The sequence below is a fragment of the Anser cygnoides genome, chromosome W, assembly GCF_040182565.1.
Source record: "Anser cygnoides isolate HZ-2024a breed goose chromosome W, Taihu_goose_T2T_genome, whole genome shotgun sequence".
Lineage (NCBI taxonomy): Eukaryota > Metazoa > Chordata > Aves > Anseriformes > Anatidae > Anser > Anser cygnoides.
Window position 1 is genome coordinate 16767018 of NC_089911.1, and position 25345 is coordinate 16792362.

Consider the following 25345-nt stretch of genomic DNA (forward strand, 5'->3'; position numbering starts at 1 on the left):
AGCGCCCGGCCAGGCGCCGCGACACCGTGCAGCAGCGGGTACGGGGCCACCCCGTAACCGCCCCGACGACCCCGTAACGACCACCAAGACCCCATAAAGACCAGGGCGACCCCATTAAGAACACGTTGAGCTCGTTTATGGGGATTTGGGGGGATTTGGGGGGATTTGGGGGGATTTGGGGCAAACGGGTTCACATTGAACCCAACCCAAGGGCCAAACCCAATGGGAGCAGCTTATGGGGTCGTTATGGGGTGAGTTACGGGGTCGTTATGGGATGAACTAATGGGGTCGTTATGGGATGATCTTACGGGGTCGTTATGGGATGAAATAACGGGGTCGTTATGGGATGATCTTACGGGGTCGTTATGGGATGAACTAATGGGGTCGTTATGGGATGATCTTACGGGGTCGTTATGGGATGAAATAACGGGGTCGTTATGGGATGAACTAATGGGGTCGTTATGGGATGATTTATGGGATCGTTATAGGACAACCTTATAGGGTCGTTTTGGGGTGATTTTTGGGGTCGTTATAGGACGACCTTATAGGGTCATTATGGGAAAACCTTATAGGGTCGTTCTGGGGTGATTTTGGGGGTCGTTATAGGATGACCTTATAGGGTCGTTCTGGGGTGATTTTGGGGGTCGTTATAGGATGACCTTATAGGGTCATTTTCGGACGAGTTATGGGGTCGTTACAGGATGACCTTATAGGGTCATTACGGGACGACCTTACGGGATCGCTACAGGACAACCTTATAGGGCCGTTATAGGACATCTTACGGGGTCGTTACAGGACCAACTTGTAGGATCGTTACAGGACGACCCCATAGGGCTGTTATAGGACAACTTACGGGGTCGTTACGGGACCAACCTGCAGGATCGTTACAGGACGACCCCATAGGGCCGTTATAGGGCCAGGTAGAGCACCACGGGGCAGTGGTCGCTCCCCATCACCCCGTTGCGGATCTTGCTGTCGCACAGCGCCCGGCCAGGCGCCGCGACACCACGCAGCAGCGGGTACGGGGCCACCCCGTAACCGCCCCGACGACCCCGTAACGACCACCAAGACCCCATAAAGACCAGGGCGACCCCATTAAGAACACGTTGAGCTCGTTTATGGGGATTTGGGGGGGATTTGGGGGGATTTGGGGCAAACGGGTTTACACTGAACCCAACCCAAGGGCCAAACCCAATGGGAGCAGCTTATGGGGTCGTTATGGGGTGAGTTACGGGGTCGTTATGGGATGAACTAATGGGGTCGTTATGGGATGATCTTACGGGGTCGTTATGGGATGAAATAACGGGGTCGTTATGGGACGAACTAATGGGGTCGTTATGGGATTAACTAATGGGGTCGTTATGGGATGATTTATGGGATCGTTATAGGACAACCTTCTAGGGTCGTTTTGGGGGTGATTTTTGGGGTCGTTATAGGACGACCTTATAGGGTCATTATGGGATGACCTTATAGGGTTGTTCTGGGGTGATTTTGGGGGTCGTTATAGGACGACCTTATAGGGTCATTTTCGGACGAGTTATGGGGTCGTTACAGGATGACCTTATAGGGTCATTTTAGGACATCTTATGGGGTCGTTATAGGACGAGCTTACGGGATCGTTACAGGATGGCCTTATAGGGTCGTTTTGGGACCAGTTACGGGGTCGTTACAGGATGACCTTATAGGGTCATTACGGGACGACCTTACGGGATCGTTACAGGACGACCTTACAGGACCGTTATAGGGCATCTTACGGGGTCGTTACAGGACCAACCTGCAGGATCGTTACAGGGCGCCACTATAGGGCCGTTATAGGGCCGTTATAGGGCCAGGTAGAGCACCACGGGGCAGTGGTCGCTCCCCATCACCTTGTTGCGGATCTTGCTGTCGCACAGCGCCCGGCCAGGCGCCGCGACACCGCGCAGCAGCGGGTACGGGGCCACCCCATAACCGCCCCGACGACCCCGTAACGACCACCAAGACCCCATAAAGACCAGGGCGACCCCATTAAGAACACGTTGAGCTCGTTTATGGGGATTTGGGGGGGATTTGGGGGGATTTGGGGCAAACGGGTTCACATTGAACCCAACTCAAGACCCAAACCCAATGGGAGCAGCTTATGGGGTCGTTATGGGGTGAGTTACGGGGTCGTTATGGGATGAACTAATGGGGTCGTTATGGGATGATCTTACGGGGTCGTTATGGGATGAAATAACGGGGTCGTTATGGGATGATCTTATGGGGTCGTTATGGGATGATTTATGGGATCGTTACAGGACAACCTTATAGGGTCGTTTTGGGGTGATTTTTGGGGTCGTTATAGGACGACCTTATAGGGTCATTATGGGATGACCTTATAGGGTCGTTCTGGGGTGATTTTGGGGGTCATTATGGGATGACCTTATAGGGTCGTTCTGGGGTGATTTTGGGGGTCGTTATAGGACGACCTTATAGGAGTCATTTTCGGACGAGTTATGGGGTCGTTACAGGATGACCTTATAGGGTCATTTTAGGACATCTTATGGGGTCGTTATAGGACGAGCTTACGGGATCGTTACAGGATGGCCTTATAGGGTCATTACGGGACGACCTTACGGGATCGCTACAGGACGACCTTATAGGGCCGTTATAGGACATCTTACGGGGTCGTTATAGGACCAACTTGTAGGATCGTTACAGGATGACCCCATAGGGCCGTTATAGGGCATCTTACAGGGTCATTATAGGACCAACTTGTAGGATCGTTACAGGACGACCTTACGGGGCCGTTACAGGACAACTTACGGGGTCGTTACGGGACCAACTTGCAGGATCGTTACAGGGCGCCACTATAGGGCCGTTATAGGGCCGTTATAGGGCCAGGTAGAGCACCACGGGGCAGTGGTCGCTCCCCATCACCTTGTTGCGGATCTTGCTGTCGCACAGCGCCCCGGCCAGGCGCCGCGACACCACGCAGTAGTCGAGGCGCCAGCCCACGTTGCGGCTCCGCGCGCCCCCCAGGTAGGTCCAGAAGGTGTAGGCGTGCGGCACGGCCGGGTACAGGTGCCGGAAGGTGTCGATGAAGCCGGCCTCGAGCAGCGCCCCGAAGCCGTCCCGCTCCTCCTGGGTGAAGCCCGGCGAGCGGCGGTTGGCCCGCGGGTGCCGCAGGTCGATCTCGGCGTGGGCCACGTTGAGGTCGCCGCAGACGGCCACGGGCTTGCGGGCGTCCAGGCGGGTGAGGTAGGAGCGGAAGGCGCGGTCCCAGCGCTGCCGGTACGCCAGGCGGGCCAGGCCCCGGCCCGAGTTGGGCACGTAGGCGGCCACCACGAAGAGGGACGGGAACTCGGCCGTCACTACCCGGCCCTCGGCGTCGTGCTCGGGGTCACCTGCGGGAGGGGGGGCAGGCTGAGAGCGGTGGCCACCGGGGGTCCACGGGTGGCTACGAAAGGTTTTTGAGGTCAATGGTGGCCAACAGAGGGTTTTGGGGTCAATGGCGGCAATTGAAGGGTTTTGGGGTCTACTGGTGGAAACTGAAGGGTTTTGGGGTCAATGGTGGCAACCAAAAGGTTTTGGGGTCAACGGGGCAACCGGGGCTCTACTGGCGGCAACCAAAGGGTTTTGGGGTCTACTGGTGGGAACTGAAGGGTTGTGGGGTCAATGGGGCAACCAGGGCTCTACTGGTGGCCACCAAAGGGCTTTGGGGTCAATGGGGCTATCAGGGCTCTACTGGTGGCCACCAAAGGATTTTGGGGTCAACTGGGCAACCAGGAGGTCTACTGGTGGCAACCGAAGGGTTTTGGGGTCAATGGTGGTGACTGAAGGGTTGTGGGGTCAATGGGGCAACCAGGGGTCTACTGGTGGCCACCAAAGGGTTTTGGGGTCTACTGGTGGAAACTGAAGGGTTTTGGGGTCAATGGTGGTACTTTGGGGTCAACTGGTGGCCACCAAAGGGTTGTGGGGTCAATGGGGCAACCAGGGGTCTACTGGTGGCCACCAAAGGGTTTCGGGGTCAACATGGCAACCAAGGGTCTACTGGTGTCCACCAGAGGGTTTTGGGGTCAATGGGGCAACCAACGGGAAAGTGGTGGCCACCAAGGGTCTATGGGTGGCCACCAAAGGGTTTTGGGGTCAACTGATCACAACCGAAGGGTTTTGGGGTCAATGGCGGTGACTGAAAGGTTTTGGGGTCAACGGGGCAACCAGGGGTCTGCTGGTGGCCACCAAAGGATTCTGGGGTCAACTGATCGCAACCGAAGGGTTTTGGGGTCAATGGTGGTGACCGAAGGGTTTTGGGGTCAACGGGGCAACCAGGGGTCTACTGGTGGCCACCAAAGGGTTCTAGGGTCTCCTGGTGGAAACTGAAGGGTTTTGGGGTCAATGGTGGCCACCAGGGGTCTACTGGTGGCAACCAAAGGGTTTGGGGAACTCTTTTGGAGGACCTCGGCCGTCACCACCCGGCCCTCGGCGTCGTGCTCGGGGTCACCTGCGGGGGGACGGCGGGGGGGGGGGACACAGGGGGAGAGTGGTGGCCACCGAGGGTCTACAGGTGGCCAGCAGGGGCAAGTTGTGGCCACCGAGGGTCTACAGAAAGGGTTTTGGGATCAGTGATGGCCACCAAAGCGTTTTGGGGTCAATGGCGGCAATTGAAGGGTTTTGGGGTCTGCTGGTGGAAACCGAAGGGTTTTGGGGTCAACGGGCAACCAGGGGTCTACTGGTGGCCACCAAAGGGTTTTGGGGTCAGTGGGGCAACCAAAGGTCTGCTGGTGGCCACTAAAGGATTCTGGGGTCAATGGTGGCCACCAAGGGTCTACAGAAAGGGTTTTGGGGTCAGTGGTGGCCACCAAAGGGTTTTGGGGTCAACTGGTGGAAACTGAAGGGGTTTGGGGTCTACTGGTGGCAGCTGAGGGGTCAACCAGTGGCAACTGGGGTCTACTGGGATGAGGTTACGGGGTCAGGGGGTCCCTTGGTGGTCCTGGGTGGATTTTGGGTCACTTTAGGTCTAATTTGGGGCAATTTGGGTCCAGTTATGAAGGTTCTAGGTCCTTTAAGGTGGGTTTTGAAGCCCGGGGAGCTATTTGGGGTCCCGGGGTGGGGTTTTGGGGTCCCTTGAGATGTAATTATGGGGTCGGAGGGGTCCCCTGCTGATCCTGGGGTAGATTTTGGGTCACTTTAGCTCCAATTTGGGTCCATTTATGAAGGTTCTAGGTCCGTCAAGGTAGGTTCTGAAGCCCGGGGACCTATTTGGGGTCCCAGGGTTGGGTTTTGGGGTCCTTTGAGACGTAATTATGGGATCGGGGGGGTCCCTTGGTTGTCCTGGGGTAGATTTCGGGTCACTTTCGCTCCAATTTGGGTCCATTTATGAAGGTTCTAGGTCCTTCAAGGTATCTTCTGAAGCCCGGGGAGCTATTTGGGGTCCCGGGGTGGGGTTTTGGGGTCCCTTGAGACGTAATTATGGGATCGGGGGGGTCACCTGGTGTTCCTAGTGTAGATTTTGGGTCACTTTAGCTCTAATTTTGGGTAATTTGGGTCCAGTTATGAAGGTTCTAAGTCCATCAAGGTATCTTCTGAAGCCCGGGGAGCTATTTGGGGTTACGGGGTCGGGTTTTGGGGTCCCCTACAAAATAGTTATGGGGTTGGGGGGTCCCTTGGTGATCCTAGGGTGGATTTTGGGTCACTTTAGCTCTAATTTGGGGCAATTTGGGTCCAGTTATGAAGGTTCTAGGTCCTTCAAGGTAGCTTCTGAAGCCCGGGGAGCTATTTGGGGTTACGGGGTCAGGTTTTGGGGTCCTTTGGGACGTAGTTATGGGGTCAGGGGGGTCACCTGGTGGTTTTGGGGTAGATTTTGGGTCACTTTAGCACCAATTTGGGTCACTTTAGCTCCAATTTGGGTCCATTTTTGAAGGTTCTAGGTCCTTCAAGGTAGGTTCTGAAGCCCGGGGAGCTATTTGGGGTTACGGGATCGGGTTTTGGGGTCCCTTGAGACGTAGTTATGGGGTCGGGGGGTCACCTGGTGGTTTTGGGGTGAATTTTGGGTTACTTTAGTTCTAATTTGGGGCAATTTGGGTCCAGTTATGAAGGTTCTAGGTCCTTCAACGTAGCTTCTGAAGCCCGGGGAGCTATTTGGGGTTACGGGGTCAGGTTTTGGGGTCCTTTGGAACGTAGTTATGGGGTCAGGGGGGTCACCTGGTGGTTTTGGGGTAGATTTTGGGTCACTTTAGCACCAATTTGGGTCCAGTTGTGAAGGTTCTAGGTCCTCCAAGGTAGATTCTGAAGCCTGGGGAGCTATTTGGGGTTACGGGGTGGGGCTTTGGGGTCCCTTGAGACGTAATTATGGGATCGGGGGGGTCCCTTGGTTGTCCTGGGGTAGATTTCGGGTCACTTTCGCTCCAATTTGGGTCCATTTATGAAGGTTCTAGGTCCTCCAAGGTATCTTCTGAAGCCCGGGGAGCTATTTGGGGTTACGGGGTCGGGATTTGGGGTCCCCTACAAGATAGTTATGGGGTCGGGGGGGTCCCTTGGTTGTCCTGGGGTGGATTTGGGGTCACTTCAGTTCTAATTTGGGTCACTTTCACTCCAATTTGGGCTCAATTATGAAGGTTCTAGGTCCTTTAAGGTGGGTTTTGATGCCCGGGGAGATATTTGGGGTTACGAGGTGGGGTTTTGGGGTCCCTTGAGACGTAATTATGGGATCGTGGGGGTCCCTTGGTGATCCTGGGGTAGATTTTGGGTCACTTTAGCACCGATTTGGGTCACTTTAGCTCCAATTTGGGTCCATTTATGAAGGTTCTAGGTCCTTCAAGGTGGGTTTTGAAGCCTGGGGAGATATTTGGGGTTATGGGATCGGGATTTGGGGTCCCTTGAGACGTAATTATGGGATTGGGGGGGGTCCCCTGGTGTTCCTAGGGTAGATTTTGGGTCACTTTAGCTCTAATTTGGGGAAATTTGGGTCCAGTTATGAAGGTTCTAGGTCCGTCAAGGTAGCTTCTGAAGCCCGGGGAGCTATTTGGGGTTACGGGGTTGGGTTTTGGGGTCCCCTACAAGATAGTTATGGGGTCGGGGGGGTCCCTTGGTGATCCTGGGGAATATTTTGGGTCACTTTAGCACCAATTTGGGTCACTTTAGCTCGAATTTGGGTCCATTTATGAAGGTTCTAGGTCCTTCAAGGTAGCTTCTGAAGCCCGGGGAGCTATTTGGGGTCCCGGGGTGGGGTTTTGGGGTCCCTTGAGACGTAATTATGGGATTGGGGGGGTCACCTGGTGTTCCTAGGGTGGATTTTGGGTCACTTTAGTTCTAATTTGGGGCAATTTGGGTCCATTTATGAAAGTTCTAGGTCCTCCAAGGTAGCTTCTGAATCCCGGGGAACTATTTGGGGTTACGGGGTCGGGTTTTGGGGTCCCTTGAGACATAATTATGGGGTCGGGGGGGGTCCCTTGGTTGCCCCGGGGTATATTTTGGGTCACTTTAGCTCCAATTTGGGTCCAGTTATAAAGGTTCTAGGTCCTCCAAGGTAGCTTCTGAAGCCCGAGGAGCTATTTGGGGTTACGGGGTCAGTGTTTGGGGTCCCTTGGGACGTAATTATGGGATCGGGGGGGTCCCCTGGTGATCCTGGGGTAGATTTTGGGTCACTTTAGCACCAATTTGGGTCACTTTAGCTCCAATTTGGGTCCAGTTATGAAGGTTCTAGGTCCTTCAAGGTGGGTTTCGAAGCCTGGGGAGATATTTGGGGTTACGGGATCGGGATTTGGGGTCCCTTGAGACGTAATTATGGGATTGGGGGGGGTCATCTGGTGTTCCTAGGGTGGATTTTGGGTCACTTTAGCTCTAATTTGGGGCAATTTGGGTCCAGTTATGAAGGTTCTAGGACCATCAAGGTAGCTTCTGAAGCCCAGGGAGCTATTTGGGGTTATGGAGTGAGGTTTTGGGGTCCCCTACAAGATAGTTATGGGGTCGGGGGGGTCCCTTCCTTGTCCCGGGGTATATTTTGGGTCACTTTAGCTTGAATTTGGGTCCAGTTATAAAGGTTCTAGGTCCTTCAAGGTAGCTTCTGAAGCCCGAGGAGCTATTTGGGGTTACGGGGTCAGTGTTTGGGGTCCCTTGGGACGTAATTATGGGATCGGGGGGGTCCCCTGGTGATCCTGGGGTAGATTTTGGGTCACTTTAGCACCAATTTGGGTCACTTTAGCTCCAATTTGGGTCCAGTTATAAAGGTTCTAGGTCCTTCAAGGTAGCTTCTGAAGCCCGAGGAGCTATTTGGGGTTACGGGGTCAGTGTTTGGGGTCCCTTGGGACGTAATTATGGGATCGGGGGGGTCCCCTGGTGATCCTGGGGTAGATTTTGGGTCACTTTAGCACCAATTTGGGTCACTTTAGCTCCAATTTGGATCCAGTTATGAAGGTTCTAGGTCCTTCAAGGTGGGTTTTGAAGCCTGGGGAGATATTTGGGTTTATGGGATCGGGATTTGGGGTCCCTTGAGACGTAATTATGGGATTGGGGGGGGTCACCTGGTGTTCCTAGGGTGGATTTTGGGTCACTTTAGCTCTAATTTGGGGCAATTTGGGTCCAGTTATGAAGGTTCTAGGTCCATCAAGGTAGCTTCTGAAGCCCGGGGAGCTATTTGGGGTCCCGGGGTGGGGTTTTGGGGTCCCCTACAAGATAGTTATGGGTTCAGGGGGGTCCCTTGGTGGTCCTGAGGTAGATTTTGGGTCACTTTAGCACCAATTTGGGTCACTTTAGCTCCAATTTGGGTCCAGTTATGAAGGTTCTAGGTCCTTCAAGGTAGGTTCTGAAGCCCGGGGAGCTATTTGGGGTTATGGGGTGGGGTTTTGGGGTCCTTTGGGATGTAGTTATGGGATTGGGGGGTCACCTGGTGGTTTTGGGGTGAATTTTGGGTCACTTTAGTTCTAATTTGGGGCAATTTGGGTCCAGTTATGAAGGTTCTAGGTCCGTCAAGGTAGCTTCTGAAGCCTGGGGAGCTATTTGGGGTCCCGTGGTCAGGTTTTGGGGTCCCCTACAAGATAGTTATGGGGTCAGGGGGGTCCCTTGGTTGTCCTGAGGTAGATTTTGGGTCACTTTAGCAACAATTTGGGTCACTTTAGCTCCAATTTAGGTCCATTTATGAAGGTTCTAGGTCCTTCAACGTAGGTTCTGAAGCCTCGGGAGCTATTTGGGGTTACAGGGTGGGGTTTTGGGGTCCCCTACAAGATGGTTATGGGGCCAGGGGGGTCCCTTCCTTGTCCCAGGGTGGATTTTGAGTCACTTTAGCTCCAGTTTGGGTCCAATTATGAAGGTTCTAGGTCCTTCAAGGTAGGTTCTGAAGCCCGGGGAGCTATTTGGGGTCCCGGGGTGGGGTTTTGGGGTCCTTTGAGACGTAATTATGGGATCGGGAGGGTCCCTTGGTGATCCTGGGGTAGATTTTGGGTCACTTTAGCTCCAATTTGGGTCCATTTATGAAGGTTTTAGGTCCTCCAAGGTAGCTCCTGAAGCCTGGGGAGCTATTTGGGGTTACGGGGTCAGGTTTTGGGGTCCTTTGGGACGTAGTTATGGGATCACAGGGGTCACCTGGTGGTTTTGGGGTAGATTTTGGGTCACTTTAGCACCAATTTGGGTCACTTTAGCTCCAATTTGGGTCCATTTATGAAGGTTCTAGGTCCTTCAAGGTAGCTTCTGAAGCCCGGGGAGCTATTTGGGGTTACAGGGTGGGGTTTTGGGGTCGCTTGAGACGTAATTATGGGATTGGGGGGGTCACCTGGTGTTCCTAGGGTGGATTTTGGGTCACTTTAGTTCTAATTTGGGGCAATTTGGGTCCATTTATGAAAGTTCTAGGTCCTCCAAGGTAGCTTCTGAATCCCGGGGAACTATTTGGGGTTACGGGGTCGGGTTTTGGGGTCCCTTGAGACATAATTATGGGGTCGGGGGGGGTCCCTTGGTTGCCCCGGGGTATATTTTGGGTCACTTTAGCTCCAATTTGGGTCCAGTTATAAAGGTTCTAGGTCCTCCAAGGTAGCTTCTGAAGCCCGAGGAGCTATTTGGGGTTACGGGGTCAGTGTTTGGGGTCCCTTGGGACGTAATTATGGGATCGGGGGGGTCCCCTGGTGATCCTGGGGTAGATTTTGGGTCACTTTAGCACCAATTTGGGTCACTTTAGCTCCAATTTGGGTCCAGTTATGAAGGTTCTAGGTCCTTCAAGGTAGCTTCTGAAGCCCGGGGAGCTATTTGGGGTTATGGGGTGGGGTTTTGGGGTCCTTTGGGATGTAGTTATGGGATTGGGGGGTCACCTGGTGGTTTTGGGGTGAATTTTGGGTCACTTTAGTTCTAATTTGGGGCAATTTGGGTCCAGTTATGAAGGTTCTAGGTCCGTCAAGGTAGCTTCTGAAGCCTGGGGAGCTATTTGGGGTCCCGTGGTCAGGTTTTGGGGTCCCCTACAAGACAGTTATGGGGTCAGGGGGGTCCCTTGGTTGTCCTGAGGTAGATTTTGGGTCACTTTAGCAACAATTTGGGTCACTTTAGCTCCAATTTAGGTCCATTTATGAAGGTTCTAGGTCCTTCAACGTAGGTTCTGAAGCCTCGGGAGCTATTTGGGGTTACAGGGTGGGGTTTTGGGGTCCCCTACAAGATGGTTATGGGGCCAGGGGGGTCCCTTCCTTGTCCCAGGGTGGATTTTGAGTCACTTTAGCTCCAGTTTGGGTCCAATTATGAAGGTTCTAGGTCCTTCAAGGTAGGTTCTGAAGCCCGGGGAGCTATTTGGGGTCCCGGGGTGGGGTTTTGGGGTCCTTTGAGACGTAATTATGGGATCGGGAGGGTCCCTTGGTGATCCTGGGGTAGATTTTGGGTCACTTTAGCTCCAATTTGGGTCCATTTATGAAGGTTTTAGGTCCTCCAAGGTAGCTCCTGAAGCCTGGGGAGCTATTTGGGGTTACGGGGTCAGGTTTTGGGGTCCTTTGGGACGTAGTTATGGGATCACGGGGGTCACCTGGTGGTTTTGGGGTAGATTTTGGGTCACTTTAGCACCAATTTGGGTCACTTTAGCTTGAATTTGGGTCCATTTATGAAGGTTCTAGGTCCTTCAAGGTAGCTTCTGAAGCCCGGGGAGCTATTTGGGGTTACAGGGTGGGGTTTTGGGGTCGCTTGAGACGTAATTATGGGATTGGGGGGGTCACCTGGTGTTCCTAGGGTGGATTTTGGGTCACTTTAGTTCTAATTTGGGGCAATTTGGGTCCATTTATGAAAGTTCTAGGTCCTCCAAGGTAGCTTCTGAATCCCGGGGAACTATTTGGGGTTACGGGGTCGGGTTTTGGGGTCCCTTGAGACATAATTATGGGGTCGGGGGGGGTCCCTTGGTTGCCCCGGGGTATATTTTGGGTCACTTTAGCTCCAATTTGGGTCCAGTTATAAAGGTTCTAGGTCCTCCAAGGTAGCTTCTGAAGCCCGAGGAGCTATTTGGGGTTACGGGGTCAGTGTTTGGGGTCCCTTGGGACGTAATTATGGGATCGGGGGGGTCCCCTGGTGATCCTGGGGTAGATTTTGGGTCACTTTAGCACCAATTTGGGTCACTTTAGCTCCAATTTGGGTCCAGTTATGAAGGTTCTAGGTCCTTCAAGGTAGCTTCTGAAGCCCGGGGAGCTATTTGGGGTTATGGGGTGGGGTTTTGGGGTCCTTTGGGATGTAGTTATGGGATTGGGGGGTCACCTGGTGGTTTTGGGGTGAATTTTGGGTCACTTTAGTTCTAATTTGGGGCAATTTGGGTCCAGTTATGAAGGTTCTAGGTCCGTCAAGGTAGCTTCTGAAGCCTGGGGAGCTATTTGGGGTCCCGTGGTCAGGTTTTGGGGTCCCCTACAAGATAGTTATGGGGTCAGGGGGGTCCCTTGGTTGTCCTGAGGTAGATTTTGGGTCACTTTAGCAACAATTTGGGTCACTTTAGCTCCAATTTAGGTCCATTTATGAAGGTTCTAGGTCCTTCAACGTAGGTTCTGAAGCCTCGGGAGCTATTTGGGGTTACAGGGTGGGGTTTTGGGGTCCCCTACAAGATGGTTATGGGGCCAGGGGGGTCCCTTCCTTGTCCCAGGGTGGATTTTGAGTCACTTTAGCTCCAGTTTGGGTCCAATTATGAAGGTTCTAGGTCCTTCAAGGTAGGTTCTGAAGCCCGGGGAGCTATTTGGGGTCCCGGGGTGGGGTTTTGGGGTCCTTTGAGACGTAATTATGGGATCGGGAGGGTCCCTTGGTGATCCTGGGGTAGATTTTGGGTCACTTTAGCTCCAATTTGGGTCCATTTATGAAGGTTTTAGGTCCTCCAAGGTAGCTCCTGAAGCCTGGGGAGCTATTTGGGGTTACGGGGTCAGGTTTTGGGGTCCTTTGGGACGTAGTTATGGGATCACAGGGGTCACCTGGTGGTTTTGGGGTAGATTTTGGGTCACTTTAGCACCAATTTGGGTCACTTTAGCTCCAATTTGGGTCCAGTTATGAAGGTTCTAGGTCCTTCAAGGTAGCTTCTGAAGCCCGGGGAGCTATTTGGGGTTACGGGGTGGGGTTTTGGGGTCCTTTGGGACGTAGTTATGGGGTCAGGGGGGTCACCTGGTGGTTTTGGGGTAGATTTTGGGTCACTTTAGCTCTAATTTGGGTCCATTTATGAAGGTTCTAGGTCCATCAAGGTAGCTTCTGAAGCCCGGGGAGGTATTTGGGGTTACGGGGTGGGGTTTTGGGGTCCCCTACAAGATAGTTATGGGGTCAGGGGGGTCCCTTGGTGGTCCTGAGGTAGATTTTGGGTCACTTTAGCTCCAATTTGGGTAACTTTAGCTCCAATTTGGGCTCAATTATGAAGGTTCTAGGTCCGTCAAGATGGGTTTTGAAGCCTGGGGAGCTATTTGGGGTTACAGGGTGGGGTTTTGGGGTCCCCTACAAGATAGTTATGGGGTCGGGGGGGTCCCCTGCTGATCCTGGGGTAGATTTTGGGTCACTTTAGCACCAATTTGGGTCACTTTAGCTCTACTTTGGGTCACTTTATGAAGGTTCTAGGTCCTTCAAGATAGGTTCTGAAGCATGAGAAGATATTTGGGGTTATGGGGTGAGGTTTTGGGGTCCCGTACAAGATAGTTATGGGGTCAGGGGGGTCCCTTGCTGATCCTGGGGTAGATTTTGGGTCACTTTAGCTCCAATTTGGGTCACTTTAGCTCCAATTTGGGTCCAGTTATGAAGGTTCTAGGTCCGTCAAGGTAGCTTCTGAAGCCCGGGGAGCTATTTGGGGTTACGGGATCGGGTTTTGGGGTCCTTTGAGACGTAATTATGGGATCGGGGGGGTCCCTTGGTTGTCCTGGGGTAGATTTTGGGTCACTTTCGCTCCAATTTGGGTCACTTTAGCTCCAATTTGGGTCCATTTATGAAGGTTCTAGGTCCTTCAAGGTGGGTTTTGAAGCCTGGGGAGATATTTGGGGTTATGGGATCGGGATTTGGGGTCCCTTGAGACGTAATTATGGGATCGGGGGGGTCACCTGGTGTTCCTAGTGTAGATTTTGGGTCACTTTAGCTCTAATTTTGGGTAATTTGGGTCCAGTTATGAAGGTTCTAAGTCCATCAAGGTAGCTTCTGAAGCCCAGGGAGCTATTTGGGGTTACGGGGTTGGGTTTTGGGGTCCCCTACAAAATAGTTATGGGGTTGGGGGGTCCCTTGGTGATCCTGGGGTGGATTTTGGGTCACTTTAGCTCTAATTTTGGGTAATTTGGGCCCATTTATGAAGGTTCTAGGTCCATCAAGGTAGCTTCTGAAGCCCGGGGAGCTATTTGGGGTTACGGGGTCGGGTTTTGGGGTCCTTTGGGACGTAGTTATGGGATCACGGGGGTCACCTGGTGGTTTTGGGGTAGATTTTGGGTCACTTTAGCACCAATTTGGGTCCAGTTGTGAAGGTTCTAGGTCCTCCAAGGTAGATTCTGAAGCCTGGGGAGCTATTTGGGGTCCTGGGGTGGGGTTTTGGGGTCCCTTGAGACGTAATTATGGGATCGGGGGGGTCCCTTGGTTGTCCTGGGGTAGATTTCGGGTCACTTTCGCTCCAATTTGGGTCCATTTATGAAGGTTCTAGATCCTCCAAGGTATCTTCTGAAGCCCGGGGAGCTATTTGGGGTTACGGGGTCGGGATTTGGGGTCCCCTACAAGATAGTTATGGGGTCAGGGGGGTCCCTTGGTGGTCCTGGGGTGGATTTGGGGTCACTTCAGTTCTAATTTGGGTCACTTTCACTCCAATTTGGGCTCAATTATGAAGGTTCTAGGTCCTTTAAGGTGGGTTTTGATGCCCGGGGAGATATTTGGGGTTACGAGGTGGGGTTTTGGGGTCCCTTGAGACGTAATTATGGGATCGTGGGGGTCCCTTGGTGATCCTGGGGTAGATTTTGGGTCACTTTAGCACCAATTTGGGTCACTTTAGCTCCAATTTGGGTCCATTTATGAAGGTTCTAGGTCCTTCAAGGTGGGTTTTGAAGCCTGGGGAGATATTTGGGGTTATGGGATCGGGATTTGGGGTCCCTTGAGACGTAATTATGGGATTGGGGGGGGTCACCTGGTGTTCCTAGGGTGGATTTTGGGTCACTTTAGCTCTAATTTGGGGCAATTTGGGTCCAGTTATGAAGGTTCTAGGTCCTTCAAGGTAGCTTCTGAAGCCCGGGGAGCTATTTGGGGTTACGGGGTCAGTGTTTGGGGTCCCTTGAGACGTAATTATGGGATCGGGGGGGTCCCCTGGTGATCCTGGGGTAGATTTTGGGTCACTTTAGCACCAATTTGGGTCACTTTAGCTCCAATTTGGATCCAGTTATGAAGGTTCTAGGTCCTTCAAGGTGGGTTTCGAAGCCTGGGGAGATATTTGGGGTTACGGGATCGGGATTTGGGGTCCCTTGAGACGTAATTATGGGATTGGGGAGGGTCATTTGGTGTTCCTAGGGTGGATTTTGGGTCACTTTAGCTCTAATTTGGGGCAATTTGTGTCCAGTTATGAAGGTTCTAGGTTCTTCAAGGTAGCTTCTGAAGCCCGGGGAGCTATTTGGGGTTACAGGGTTGGGTTTTGGGGTCCCCTACAAGATAGTTATGGGGTCAGGGGGTCCCTTCCTTGTCCCAGGGTAGATTTTGGGTCAGTTTAGCTCCAATTTGGGTCCAGTTATGAAGGTTCTAGGTACTCCAAGGTAGCTTCTGAAGCCCGGGGAGCTATTTGGGGTCCCGGGGTGGGGTTTTGGGGTCCTTTGGGACGTAATTATGGGATCGGGGGGGTCCCCTGGTGTTCCTAGTGTGGATTTTGGGTCACTTTAGCTCTAATTTTGGGTAATTTGGGTCCAGTTATGAAGGTTCTAGGTCCATCAAGGTAGCTTCTGAAGCCTGGGGAGCTATTTGGGGTTACAGGGTGGGGTTTTGGGGACCCCTACAAGATAGTTATGGGGTCAGGGGGGTCCCTTGGTGGTCCTGAGGTAGATTTTGGGTCACTTTAGCTCCAATTTGGGTCACTTTAGCTCCAATTTGGGCTCAATTATGAAGGTTCTAGGTCCGTCAAGGTAGGTTCCGAAACCCGGGGAGCTATTTGGGGTCCCGGGGTGGGGTTTTGGGGTCCCTTGACACGTAATTATGGGATCGGGGGGGTCCCCTGGTGTTCCTAGTGTGGATTTTGGGTCACTTTAGCTCTAATTTTGGGTAATTTGTGTCCAGTTATGAAGGTTCTAGGACCATCAAGGTAGCTTCTGAAGCCCGGGCAGCTATTTGGGGTTACGGGGTCAGGTTTTGGGGTCCCCTACAAGATAGTTATGGGGTCGGGGGGGTCCCCTGCTGATCCTGGGGTAGATTTTGGGTCACTTTAGCACCAATTTGGGTCACTTTAGCTCTACTTTGGGTCACTTTATGAAGGTTCTAGGTCCTTCAAGATAGGTTCTGAAGCATGAGAAGATATTTGGGGTTATGGGGTGAGGTTTTGGGGTCCCGTACAAGATAGTTATGGGGTCAGGGGGGTCCCTTGCTGATCCTGGGGTAGATTTTGGGTCACTTTAGCTCCAATTTGGGTCACTTTAGCTCCAATTTGGGTCCAGTTATGAAGGTTCTAGGTCCGTCAAGGTAGCTTCTGAAGCCCGGGGAGCTATTTGGGGTTACGGGATCGGGTTTTGGGGTCCTTTGAGACGTAATTATGGGATCGGGGCGGTCCCTTGGTTGTCCTGGGGTAGATTTTGGGTCACTTTCGCTCCAATTTGGGTCACTTTAGCTCCAATTTGGGTCCATTTATGAAGGTTCTAGGTCCTTCAAGGTGGGTTTTGAAGCCTGGGGAGATATTTGGGGTTATGGGATCGGGATTTGGGGTCCCTTGAGACGTAATTATGGGATCGGGGGGGTCCCCTGGTGTTCCTAGTGTAGATTTTGGGTCACTTTAGCTCTAATTTTGGGTAATTTGGGTCCAGTTATGAAGGTTCTAAGTCCATCAAGGTAGCTTCTGAAGCCCAGGGAGCTATTTGGGGTTACGGGGTCGGGTTTTGGGGTCCCCTACAAAATAGTTATGGGGTTGGGGGGTCCCTTGGTGATCCTGGGGTGGATTTTGGGTCACTTTAGCTCTAATTTTGGGTAATTTGGGCCCATTTATGAAGGTTCTAGGTCCATCAAGGTAGCTTCTGAAGCCCGGGGAGCTATTTGGGGTTACGGGGTCGGGTTTTGGGGTCCTTTGGGACGTAGTTATGGGATCACGGGGGTCACCTGGTGGTTTTGGGGTAGATTTTGGGTCACTTTAGCACCAATTTGGGTCACTTTAGCTCCAATTTGGGTCCAGTTATGAAGGTTCTAGGTCCTTCAAGGTAGCTTCTGAAGCCCGGGGAGCTATTTGGGGTTACAGGGTGGGGTTTTGGGGTCGCTTGAGACGTAATTATGGGATTGGGGGGGTCACCTGGTGTTCCTAGGGTGGATTTTGGGTCACTTTAGTTCTAATTTGGGGCAATTTGGGTCCATTTATGAAAGTTCTAGGTCCGTTAAGGTAGCTTCTGAATCCCGGGGAACTATTTGGGGTTACGGGGTCGGGTTTTGGGGTCCCTTGAGACATAATTATGGGGTCGGGGGGGGTCCCTTGGTTGCCCCGGGGTATATTTTGGGTCACTTTAGCTCCAATTTGGGTCTAGTTATAAAGGTTCTAGGTCTTCCAAGGTAGCTTCTGAAGCCCGAGGAGCTATTTGGGGTTACGGGGTCAGTGTTTGGGGTCCCTTGGGACGTAATTATGGGATCGGGGGGGTCCCCTGGTGATCCTGGGGTAGATTTTGGGTCACTTTAGCACCAATTTGGGTCACTTTAGTTCCAATTTGGGTCCAGTTATGAAGGTTCTAGGTCCTTCAAGGTGCGTTTCGAAGCCTGGGGAGATATTTGGGGTTACGGGATCGGGATTTGGGGTCCCTTGAGACGTAATTATGGGATTGGGGGGGGTCATCTGGTGTTCCTAGGGTGGATTTTGGGTCACTTTAGCTCTAATTTGGGGCAATTTGGGTCCAGTTATGAAGGTTCTAGGTCCTTCAAGGTAGCTTCTGAAGCCCGGGGAGCTATTTGGTGTTACGGGGTCAGGTTTTGGGGTCCTTTGGGATGTAGTTATGGGGTCAGGGGGGTCACCTGGTGGTTTTGGGGTAGATTTTGGGTCACTTTAGCACCAATTTGGGTCACTTTAGCTCCAATTTGAGTCCATTTATGAAGGTTCTAGGTCCTTCAAGGTAGCTTCTGAAGCCCGGGGAGCTATTTGGGGTTACGGGATCGGGTTTTGGGGTCCCTTGAGACGTAGTTATGGGGTTGGGGGGTCACCTGGTGGTTTTGGGGTGAATTTTGGGTTACTTTAGTTCTAATTTGGGGCAATTTGGGTCCAGTTATGAAGGTTCTAGGTCCGTCAAGGTAGGTTCTGAAGCCCGGGGAGCTATTTGGGGTTACGGGGTGGGGTTTTGGGGTCCCCTACAAGATAGTTATGGGGTCGGGGGGTCCCTTGCTGATCCTGGGGTATATTTTGGGTCACTTTAGCACCAATTTGGGTCACTTTAGCTCCAATTTGGGCTCAATTATCAAGGTTCTAGGTCCGTCAAGGTAGCTTCTGAAGCCTGGGGAGCTATTTGGGGTTACAGGGTGGGGTTTTGGGGACCCCTACAAGATAGTTATGGGGTCGGGGGGGTCCCTTGGTGGTCCTGAGGTAGATTTTGGGTCACTTTAGCTCCAATTTGGGTCACTTTAGCTCCAATTTGGGCTCAATTATGAAGGTTCTAGGTTCGTCAAGGTAGCTTCTGAAGCCCAGGGAGCTATTTGGGGTTACGGGGTGGGGTTTTGGGGTCCCCTACAAGAAAATTATGGGTCAGGGTGGTCCCTTCCTTGTCCCAGTGTATATTTTGGGTCACTTTAGCTCCAATTTGGGCCCATTTATGAAGGTTCTAGGTCCTTCAAGGTGGGTTTTGAAGCCCGGGGAGCTATTTTGGGTCCCGGGGTGGGGTTTTGGGGTCCCGGGGTGGGGTTTTGGGGTCGGGGTTTTTTTGGGGGGGGGGTCTCACCGATGCCGTAGGTGACGCTGAGGGGCTCGTGGCGGGCCAGCAGCCCGACGCCGCTGTAGCCCGGGCGCCCCTCGGGGCTGGCCCAGAACTGGTGGGGGAGCCCCGGGAGCGCCCGCACCTCGGGGGGCACCTCGGGGGCCGCGCACTTGGTCTCCTGCAGGCACAGCACGTCCGGGGCCTCCTCCTGCACCCACTGACGCGCCCCCAAAAAAAAACCCCAAAAAAAACCCCATAAATACGCCCCGGGAAATTAAAAACGCAGGAACATGCCCCGAAAATACGGAAATCCACCCCCAGTCCCCAGAAATCGCCCCCGGCCCCAGAAATGCCCCCCAAATCCCAGAAATGCCCCAAATCCCAGAAATCCCCCAAATCCCAGAAATCCACAAAGCCCTATAAATCCCTCCCAAATCCCCCAAATCCCATAAATCGCCCCAAATCCCAGAAATGCCCCAAATCCCATAAATCCCCCGAAAACCCAAATCCCCAAAACCCTATAAATCCTCCCTAAATCCCTCAAATCCCATAAATCCACCCCCAATCCCAGAAATCCCCCAAATCCCAGAAATCCCCCAAAGACCCAAATCCCCAAAACCCTATAAATCCCCCCCAAATCCCCCAAATCCCATGAATCCACCCCGAATCCCCAGAAATCACCCCCAATCCCAGAAATGCCCCAAATCCCATAAATCCCCCGAAAACCCAAATCCCCAAAACCCTATAAATCCCTCCCAAATCCCCCAAATCCCATAAATCCCCCAAATCCACTCCAAATCCCATAAATCCCCCCAAATCCACCCCGAATCCCAGAAATCCCCCCCAAACCCGAATCCCCAAAACCCTAGAAATCCCCCCCAAATCCCTCAATCCCATAAATCCCCCAAATCCCCCAAACCCCCCAAAACCCTCAAACCCCTCAAATCCCCCCAACCCCCAAACCCACAAAATTCCCCCAAATCCCCCAAATTCCCCCCAAATTTCCCCAAACCCCCTCACCCCCCAAAACCCCATAATTTCCCCCAAATCCCCTAAATCCCTTAAACCCCCCCCAAAACCCCCAAACCCCCTAAATTCCCCCGAACCCCCAAAAGCCCCCGAAACCCCAACCCCCCAAAACCCTATAAACCCCCCCAACCCCAAAAAACCCATAATTTCCCCCAAAACCCCATAAATCCCCCAAACCCCCTAAACCCCCCCAAAACCCCCTAAATCCCCCAAACCCCCTAAATCCCTTAAATCCCCCAAAATCCCCCCAAATCCCCCAACCCCCCAAAACCCCATAATTTCCCCCCCAAACCCCAAAAACCCCATAAATTACCCCAAACCCCAAAAACCCCCTAATTTCCCCCAAAACCCCATAAATCCCCCAAATCCCCCCAAAACCCCCCCAAAACCCCCAACCCCCCAACCCCCCCCTCACCCCCCCAACCCCCCCGACCCCCCCAACCCCCCCAACCCCCCGATTTGCCCAAAATCCCCCGAATTCGCCCCAAACCGTACCTGGAGGCCGCCCTTGCGCAGCCAGCCCCGCAGGCCGCCCACGTTCCAGGAGGCGACGCGCAGGGACGCGGCCGCGCCCCCCGGGGCCACCTCGCGCGCGGGGGGGTCCTCGTAGGGACACGGCTCCGCGGGGGGGCGCTTGGCGGGCGCTGGGGGGGAACTGGGCTTACTGGGATATACTGGGAGGGACTGGGAGGGACTGGGAGGGGACTGGGAGGGACTGGGAGGGACTGGGGGGCACTGGGAGGGGGTTTGGGGGGGTTATGGGGGGGGTTTGGGGGGGATTTGGGGGGTTTTGGGGTACTACGATGTACTGGGAGGTGACTGGGATATACTGGGAGGAGACTGGAGTATACTGGGATATACTGGGAGGCGACTGGGATATACTGGGAGGGGACTGGGAAGGACCGGGAAGGGGTTTGGGGGGGATTTGGGGGGGTTTTGGGGTACTGGGAGGGGACTGGGAGGGACTGGGAGATACTGGGAGGGGACTGGGAAGGACTGGGAGATACTGGGGTATACTGGGATATACTGGGAGGGCACTGGGAGGGCACTGGGGGGCACTGGGGGGGACTGGGGGGGACTGGGAGGCTGTTTGGGGGGGATTTGGGGGGGGTTTCGGGGGGCTTTTGGGGGGTTTTGGGGTACTGGGATGTACTGGGAGGGAACTGGGGGATACTGGGATATACTGGGAGGGCACTGGGATGGACTGGGAGGGGCTGGGATGTACTGGGAGGGGACTGGCAGGGACTGGGGGGCACTGGGAGGGGGTTTGGGGGGGTTATGGGGGGGGTTTGGGGGGGATTTGGGGGGGTTTTGGGGGACTAGGATGTACAGGGAGGTGACTGGGATATACTGGGAGGAGACTGGAGTATACTGGGATATACTGGGAGGCGACTGGGATATACTGGGAGGAGACTGGAGTATACTGGGATATACTGGGAGGCGACTGGGATATACTGGGAGGGGACTGGGAAGGACCGGGAAGGGGTTTGGGGGGGATTTGGGGGGGTTTTGGGGTACTGGGAGGGACTGGGAGATACTGGGAGGGGACTGGGAAGGACTGGGATATACTGGGCTATACTGGGATATACTGGGAGGGCACTGGGAGGGCATTGGGGGGCACTGGGGGGGGGGACTGGGAGGGGGTTTGGGGGGGATTTGGGGGGGGGTTCGGGGGGGTTTTGGGGGGTTTTGGGGTACTGGGATGTACTGGGAGGGAACTGGGGGATACTGGGATATACTGGGAGGGCACTGGCAGGGACTGGGAGGGGACTGGGAGGGACCGGGAGGGCACTGGGGGGGACTGGGAGGGGGTTTGGGGTGGGTTTCAGGGGGGTTTGGGGGGGTTTGGGGTACTGGGAGGGGACTGGGAGAGACTGGGAGGAGACTGGGGGTTACTCGGAGGGAACTGGGATATACTGGGAGGGACTGGGAGGGGGTTTGGGGGGGTTTTAGGGGGAATTGGGGGGTTTTGGGGTACTTGGAAGGGACCGGGAGGTGACTGGGATATACTGGGAGGAGACTGGGGGATACTGGGATATACTGGGAGGGGACTGGGATGTACTGGGATGTACTGGGAGGCAACTGGGAGGGACTCAGAGGGGGTTATAGGGGGATTTGGGGGGGGTCGGGGGGGGTTCGGGGGGCTTTTCGGGGGTTTTGGGGTACTGGGAGTGGACTGGGAGGAGACTGGGGGATACTGGGGTATACTGGGAGGGAACTGGGAGGGACTGGGATGTACTGGGAGGCACTGGGAGGAGACTGGGGGATACTGGGAGGGAACTGGGATGTACTGGGATACACTGGGAGGGGACTGGGAAGGACTGGGAAGGGGTTTGGGGGGGGTTTGGGGGGTTTTGGGGTACTGGGATGTACTGGGAGGGAACTGGGGGATACTGGGATATACTGGGAGGGAACTGGAGGGACCGGGAGGGCACTGGGGGGGACTGGGAGGGGGTTTGGGGGGGATTTGGGGGGTCTAGGGGGGTTTTGGTGGTACTGGGATGTACTGGGAAGGAACTGGGGGATACTGGGATATACTGGGAGGGAACTGGGATGTACTGGGAGGGAACTGGGAGGGACTGGGGGAGGTTTGGGGGGGGGTTTAGGGGGGGATTTAAAGGGGTTTGGGGGGCTTTGGGGGGGGGTTTGGGGTACTGGGAGGGGACTGGGAGGGACTGGGAGATACTGGGAGGGGACTGGGAAGGACTGGGATATACTGGGGTATACTGGGAGGGACTGGGAGGGACTGGGGGGCACTGGGGGGCACTGGGAGGAGCCCCCTCCCCGTGCCCCGTACTGGTCCTTACTGGTCCCCTTAACCCTTACTGGTCTGTACTGGTCTGTACTGGTCCGCACTGACCCGTACTGGTCTAAACTGGTCCCTACTGGTCCATACTGGTGCCCTCCCCCTCCAGCCGTTTGCACAGGCCCAGAGCGGCCCCTACTGGTTTATACTGGTCCATACTGGTCTATACCAGCCCATACTGGCCTGTACTGGTCCATACTGGTCTATTTATACTGGTCTATACTGGTTTATACTGGCCTATACCGGTCTATACTGGTTTATACTGGTCTCTACTGGTCCATACAGGCCCCTACTGATCTATACTGGCCCATACTGGTCTCTACTGGTGTACTTACACTGGTCTATACTGGCTTATACTGGTCTGTACTGCTCTATACTGGTTTATACTGGTCTATACCCGTCCCCACCACCCTGTACCAGTCCATACTGGTCCGTACTGGTTTATACTGGTCTACTTATACTGGTTTATACTGGTCTATACTGGTTTATACTGGTTTCTACTGGTCCATACCAGCTCCTACTGATCTATACTGGCCCATACTAGTCTATACTGGTCTACTTATACTGGTCTACTCTGGCTTATACTGGTCTATACCGGTCTATACTGGTTTATACTGGTCCCAACCGGCCCATACCGGCCCAGAACGGTCCCAACTGGTCTATACTGGTGTATAGTGGTCTACTTATAGTGGTCTATACTGGTTTATACTGGTCTATGCCGGTCTATACTGGTTTATACCGGTCCCAACCGCCCCGTACCCGTCCATACTGGTCCCAACTGGTCTATACTGGTTTATGCTGGTCTATACTGGTTTATACTGGTCTATACTGGTCTGTACTGGTTTATACTGCTTAATACCGGTCCCAACCAGCCCGTACCGGCCCATAAGGGTCCCAACTGATCTATACTGGTCTATACTGGTTTATACTGGTCTATACTGGTTTATACTGGTCCCAACCGGCCCATACCGGTGCATAAGGGTCCCAACTGGTCTATACTGGTTTATACTGGTCTATACCGGTCTGTACTCATTTATACTGGTTTATACTGGCCCAAACTGCCCCGTACCTGTCCATACTGGTCCCTACTGGTCTATACTGGTCTACACTGGTCTACTTATACTGGTCTATACTGGTTTATACTGGTTCATACCCGTCCGAACCGGCCCGTACCGGCCCACAAGGGTCCCAACTGGCCTATACTGGTCTATACTGGTCTATTTATACTGGTCTACACTGGTTTATGCTGGTCTATACCGGTCTATACTGGTTTATACTGGTTTATACCGGTCCGAACCGGCCCGTACCAGCCCATAAGGGTCCCAACTGGTCTATACTGGCCTACACTGGTCTACTTATACTGGTCTCTACTGGTTTGTACTGGTCTATGCCAGTCTATACTCGTTTATACCGGTTTATACCGCCCTGTACCCGTCCATACTGGTCCCAACTGGTCTATAGTGGTCTACACTGGTCTATTTATACTGGTCTATACTGGTTTATACTGGTCTATACCGGTCTATACTCGTTTATACTGGTTTATACCGGTCCCAACCGCCCCGTACCCGTCCATACTGGTCCCAACTGGTCTATACTGGTCTATTTATACTGGTCTATACTGGTTTATACTGGTCTATACCGGTCTATACTCGTTTATACTGGTTTATACCGGTCCCAACCGCCCCGTACCCGTCCATACTGGTCCCAACTGGTCTATACTGGTCTACACTGGTCTATTTATACTGGCCTATACTGGTTTATACTGGTCTATACTGGTCTATACTGGTTCATACCGGTCCCAACCGCCCCGTACCCGTCCATACTGGTCCCAACTGGTCTATACTGGTCTACACTGGTCTATTTATACTGGTCTATACTGGTTTGTACTGGTTTATACTGGTCCCAACCGGTCTATACTGGTTTATACTGGTTTATACCGGTCCCAACCGCCCCGTACCCGTCCATACTGGTCCCAACTGGTCTATACTGGCCTACACTGGTCTGTTTATACTGGTCTAAACTGGTTTATACTGGTTTATACTGGTCCCAGCCGGTCTAAACTGGTTTATAGTGGTTTATACCGATCCCAACCGGCCCGTACCAGCCCATAAGGGTCCCAACTGGTCTATACTGGCCTACACTGGTCTACTTATACTGGTCTCTACTGGTTTGTACTGGTCTATGCCAGTCTATACTGGTTTATACCGGTCCAAACCGCCCTGTACCCGTCCATACTGGTCCCAAGTGGTCTATAGTGGTCTACACTGGTCTATTTATACTGGTCTATACTGGTTTGTACTGGTCTATGCCAGTCTATAGTGGTTTATATTGGTTTATAGCGGTCCCAACCGCCCCGTACCCGTCCATACTGGTCCCAACTGGTCTATACTGGTCTACACTGGTCTATTTATACTGGTCTATACTGGTCTATACTGGTCTATACCGGTCCCAACCGCCCTGTACCCGTCCATACTGGTCCCAACTGGTCTATACTGGTCTACACTGGTCTATTTATACTGGTCTATACTGGTTTATACTGGTCTATACCGGTCTATACTCGTTTATACTGGTTTATACCGGTCCCAACCGCCCCGTACCCGTCCATACTGGTCCCAACTGGTCTATACTGGTCTACACTGGTCTATTCATACTGGTCTATACTGGTTTATACTGGTCTATACCGGTCTATACCGGTTTATACTGGTTCACACCGCTCCCAACCGGCCCGTTCCAGCCCACAGGGGTCCCAACTGGTCTACACTGGCCCATACCGGCCCGTACTGGTCCGTACTGGTTTATACTGGTGCCACTCACCCTCCTTGTCGCCGCCGTTCTCCTTCCGGCCTCGCTTCGGCATGGCGCCGCCTGGCCCCGCCCCTCCCCCGGCCCCCTCCGCCAATCAGCGCCCGCCGCGGGGGCCGCCCCGGAGCCAATCAGCGGCGGCGGCGGCGGCGCGGCCGGGCCCGGGCTCTCCGCGTGCGGCGCGCGGGGCGGAAGCGGAAGCGGGGAGCGGGAGCGGAAGTGACGCCGGGCGGAGGTACCGGAAGTGAGG

The 25345-nt window shown here is 53.6% G+C and overlaps 1 protein-coding gene across 5 annotated transcripts; it reads right to left on the minus strand.

Annotated features, from left to right (window-relative positions):
- Window positions 1-114: 114 nt before the first annotated feature.
- On the minus strand, window positions 115-25305 carry LOC136788704 (DNA repair nuclease/redox regulator APEX1-like). 5 transcript variants are annotated; one of them, XR_010827338.1, is made up of 6 exons: window positions 25108-25305; window positions 19983-20131; window positions 18483-18675; window positions 4419-4462; window positions 2496-3321; window positions 115-706 (listed from the first exon to the last, which is right to left on the minus strand). XR_010827338.1 is itself a non-coding variant. In XM_066987341.1 (5 exons), exons 1-5 carry the CDS (start codon window positions 25148-25150, stop codon window positions 2851-2853), a joined length of 861 nt encoding a protein of 286 aa, XP_066843442.1. In that variant the 5' UTR covers window positions 25151-25305; the 3' UTR covers window positions 333-2850. The 5 variants fall into 5 exon arrangements, 3 of the variants coding, with proteins under 3 accessions (XP_066843442.1, XP_066843439.1, XP_066843441.1); XR_010827337.1 differs by having other exon boundaries at window positions 333-1394; window positions 2283-3321; XM_066987341.1 differs by having other exon boundaries at window positions 333-3321; window positions 18483-18636.
- Window positions 25306-25345: the final 40 nt, after the last annotated feature.

Coding starts and splice junctions, on each gene's coding strand:
- LOC136788704 (XM_066987340.1), bottom strand. CDS start 25,150: ATGCCGAAGCGAGGCCGGAAGGAGAACGGCGGCGACAAGGAGG. Junction 20,132..25,107: donor GAACGGCGGCGACAAGGAGG/GTGAGTGGCACC, acceptor GTTCCCCCCCAG/CGCCCGCCAAGCGCCCCCCC. Junction 18,676..19,982: donor TGCGCAAGGGCGGCCTCCAG/GTACGGTTTGGG, acceptor GGGGCGCGTCAG/TGGGTGCAGGAGGAGGCCCC.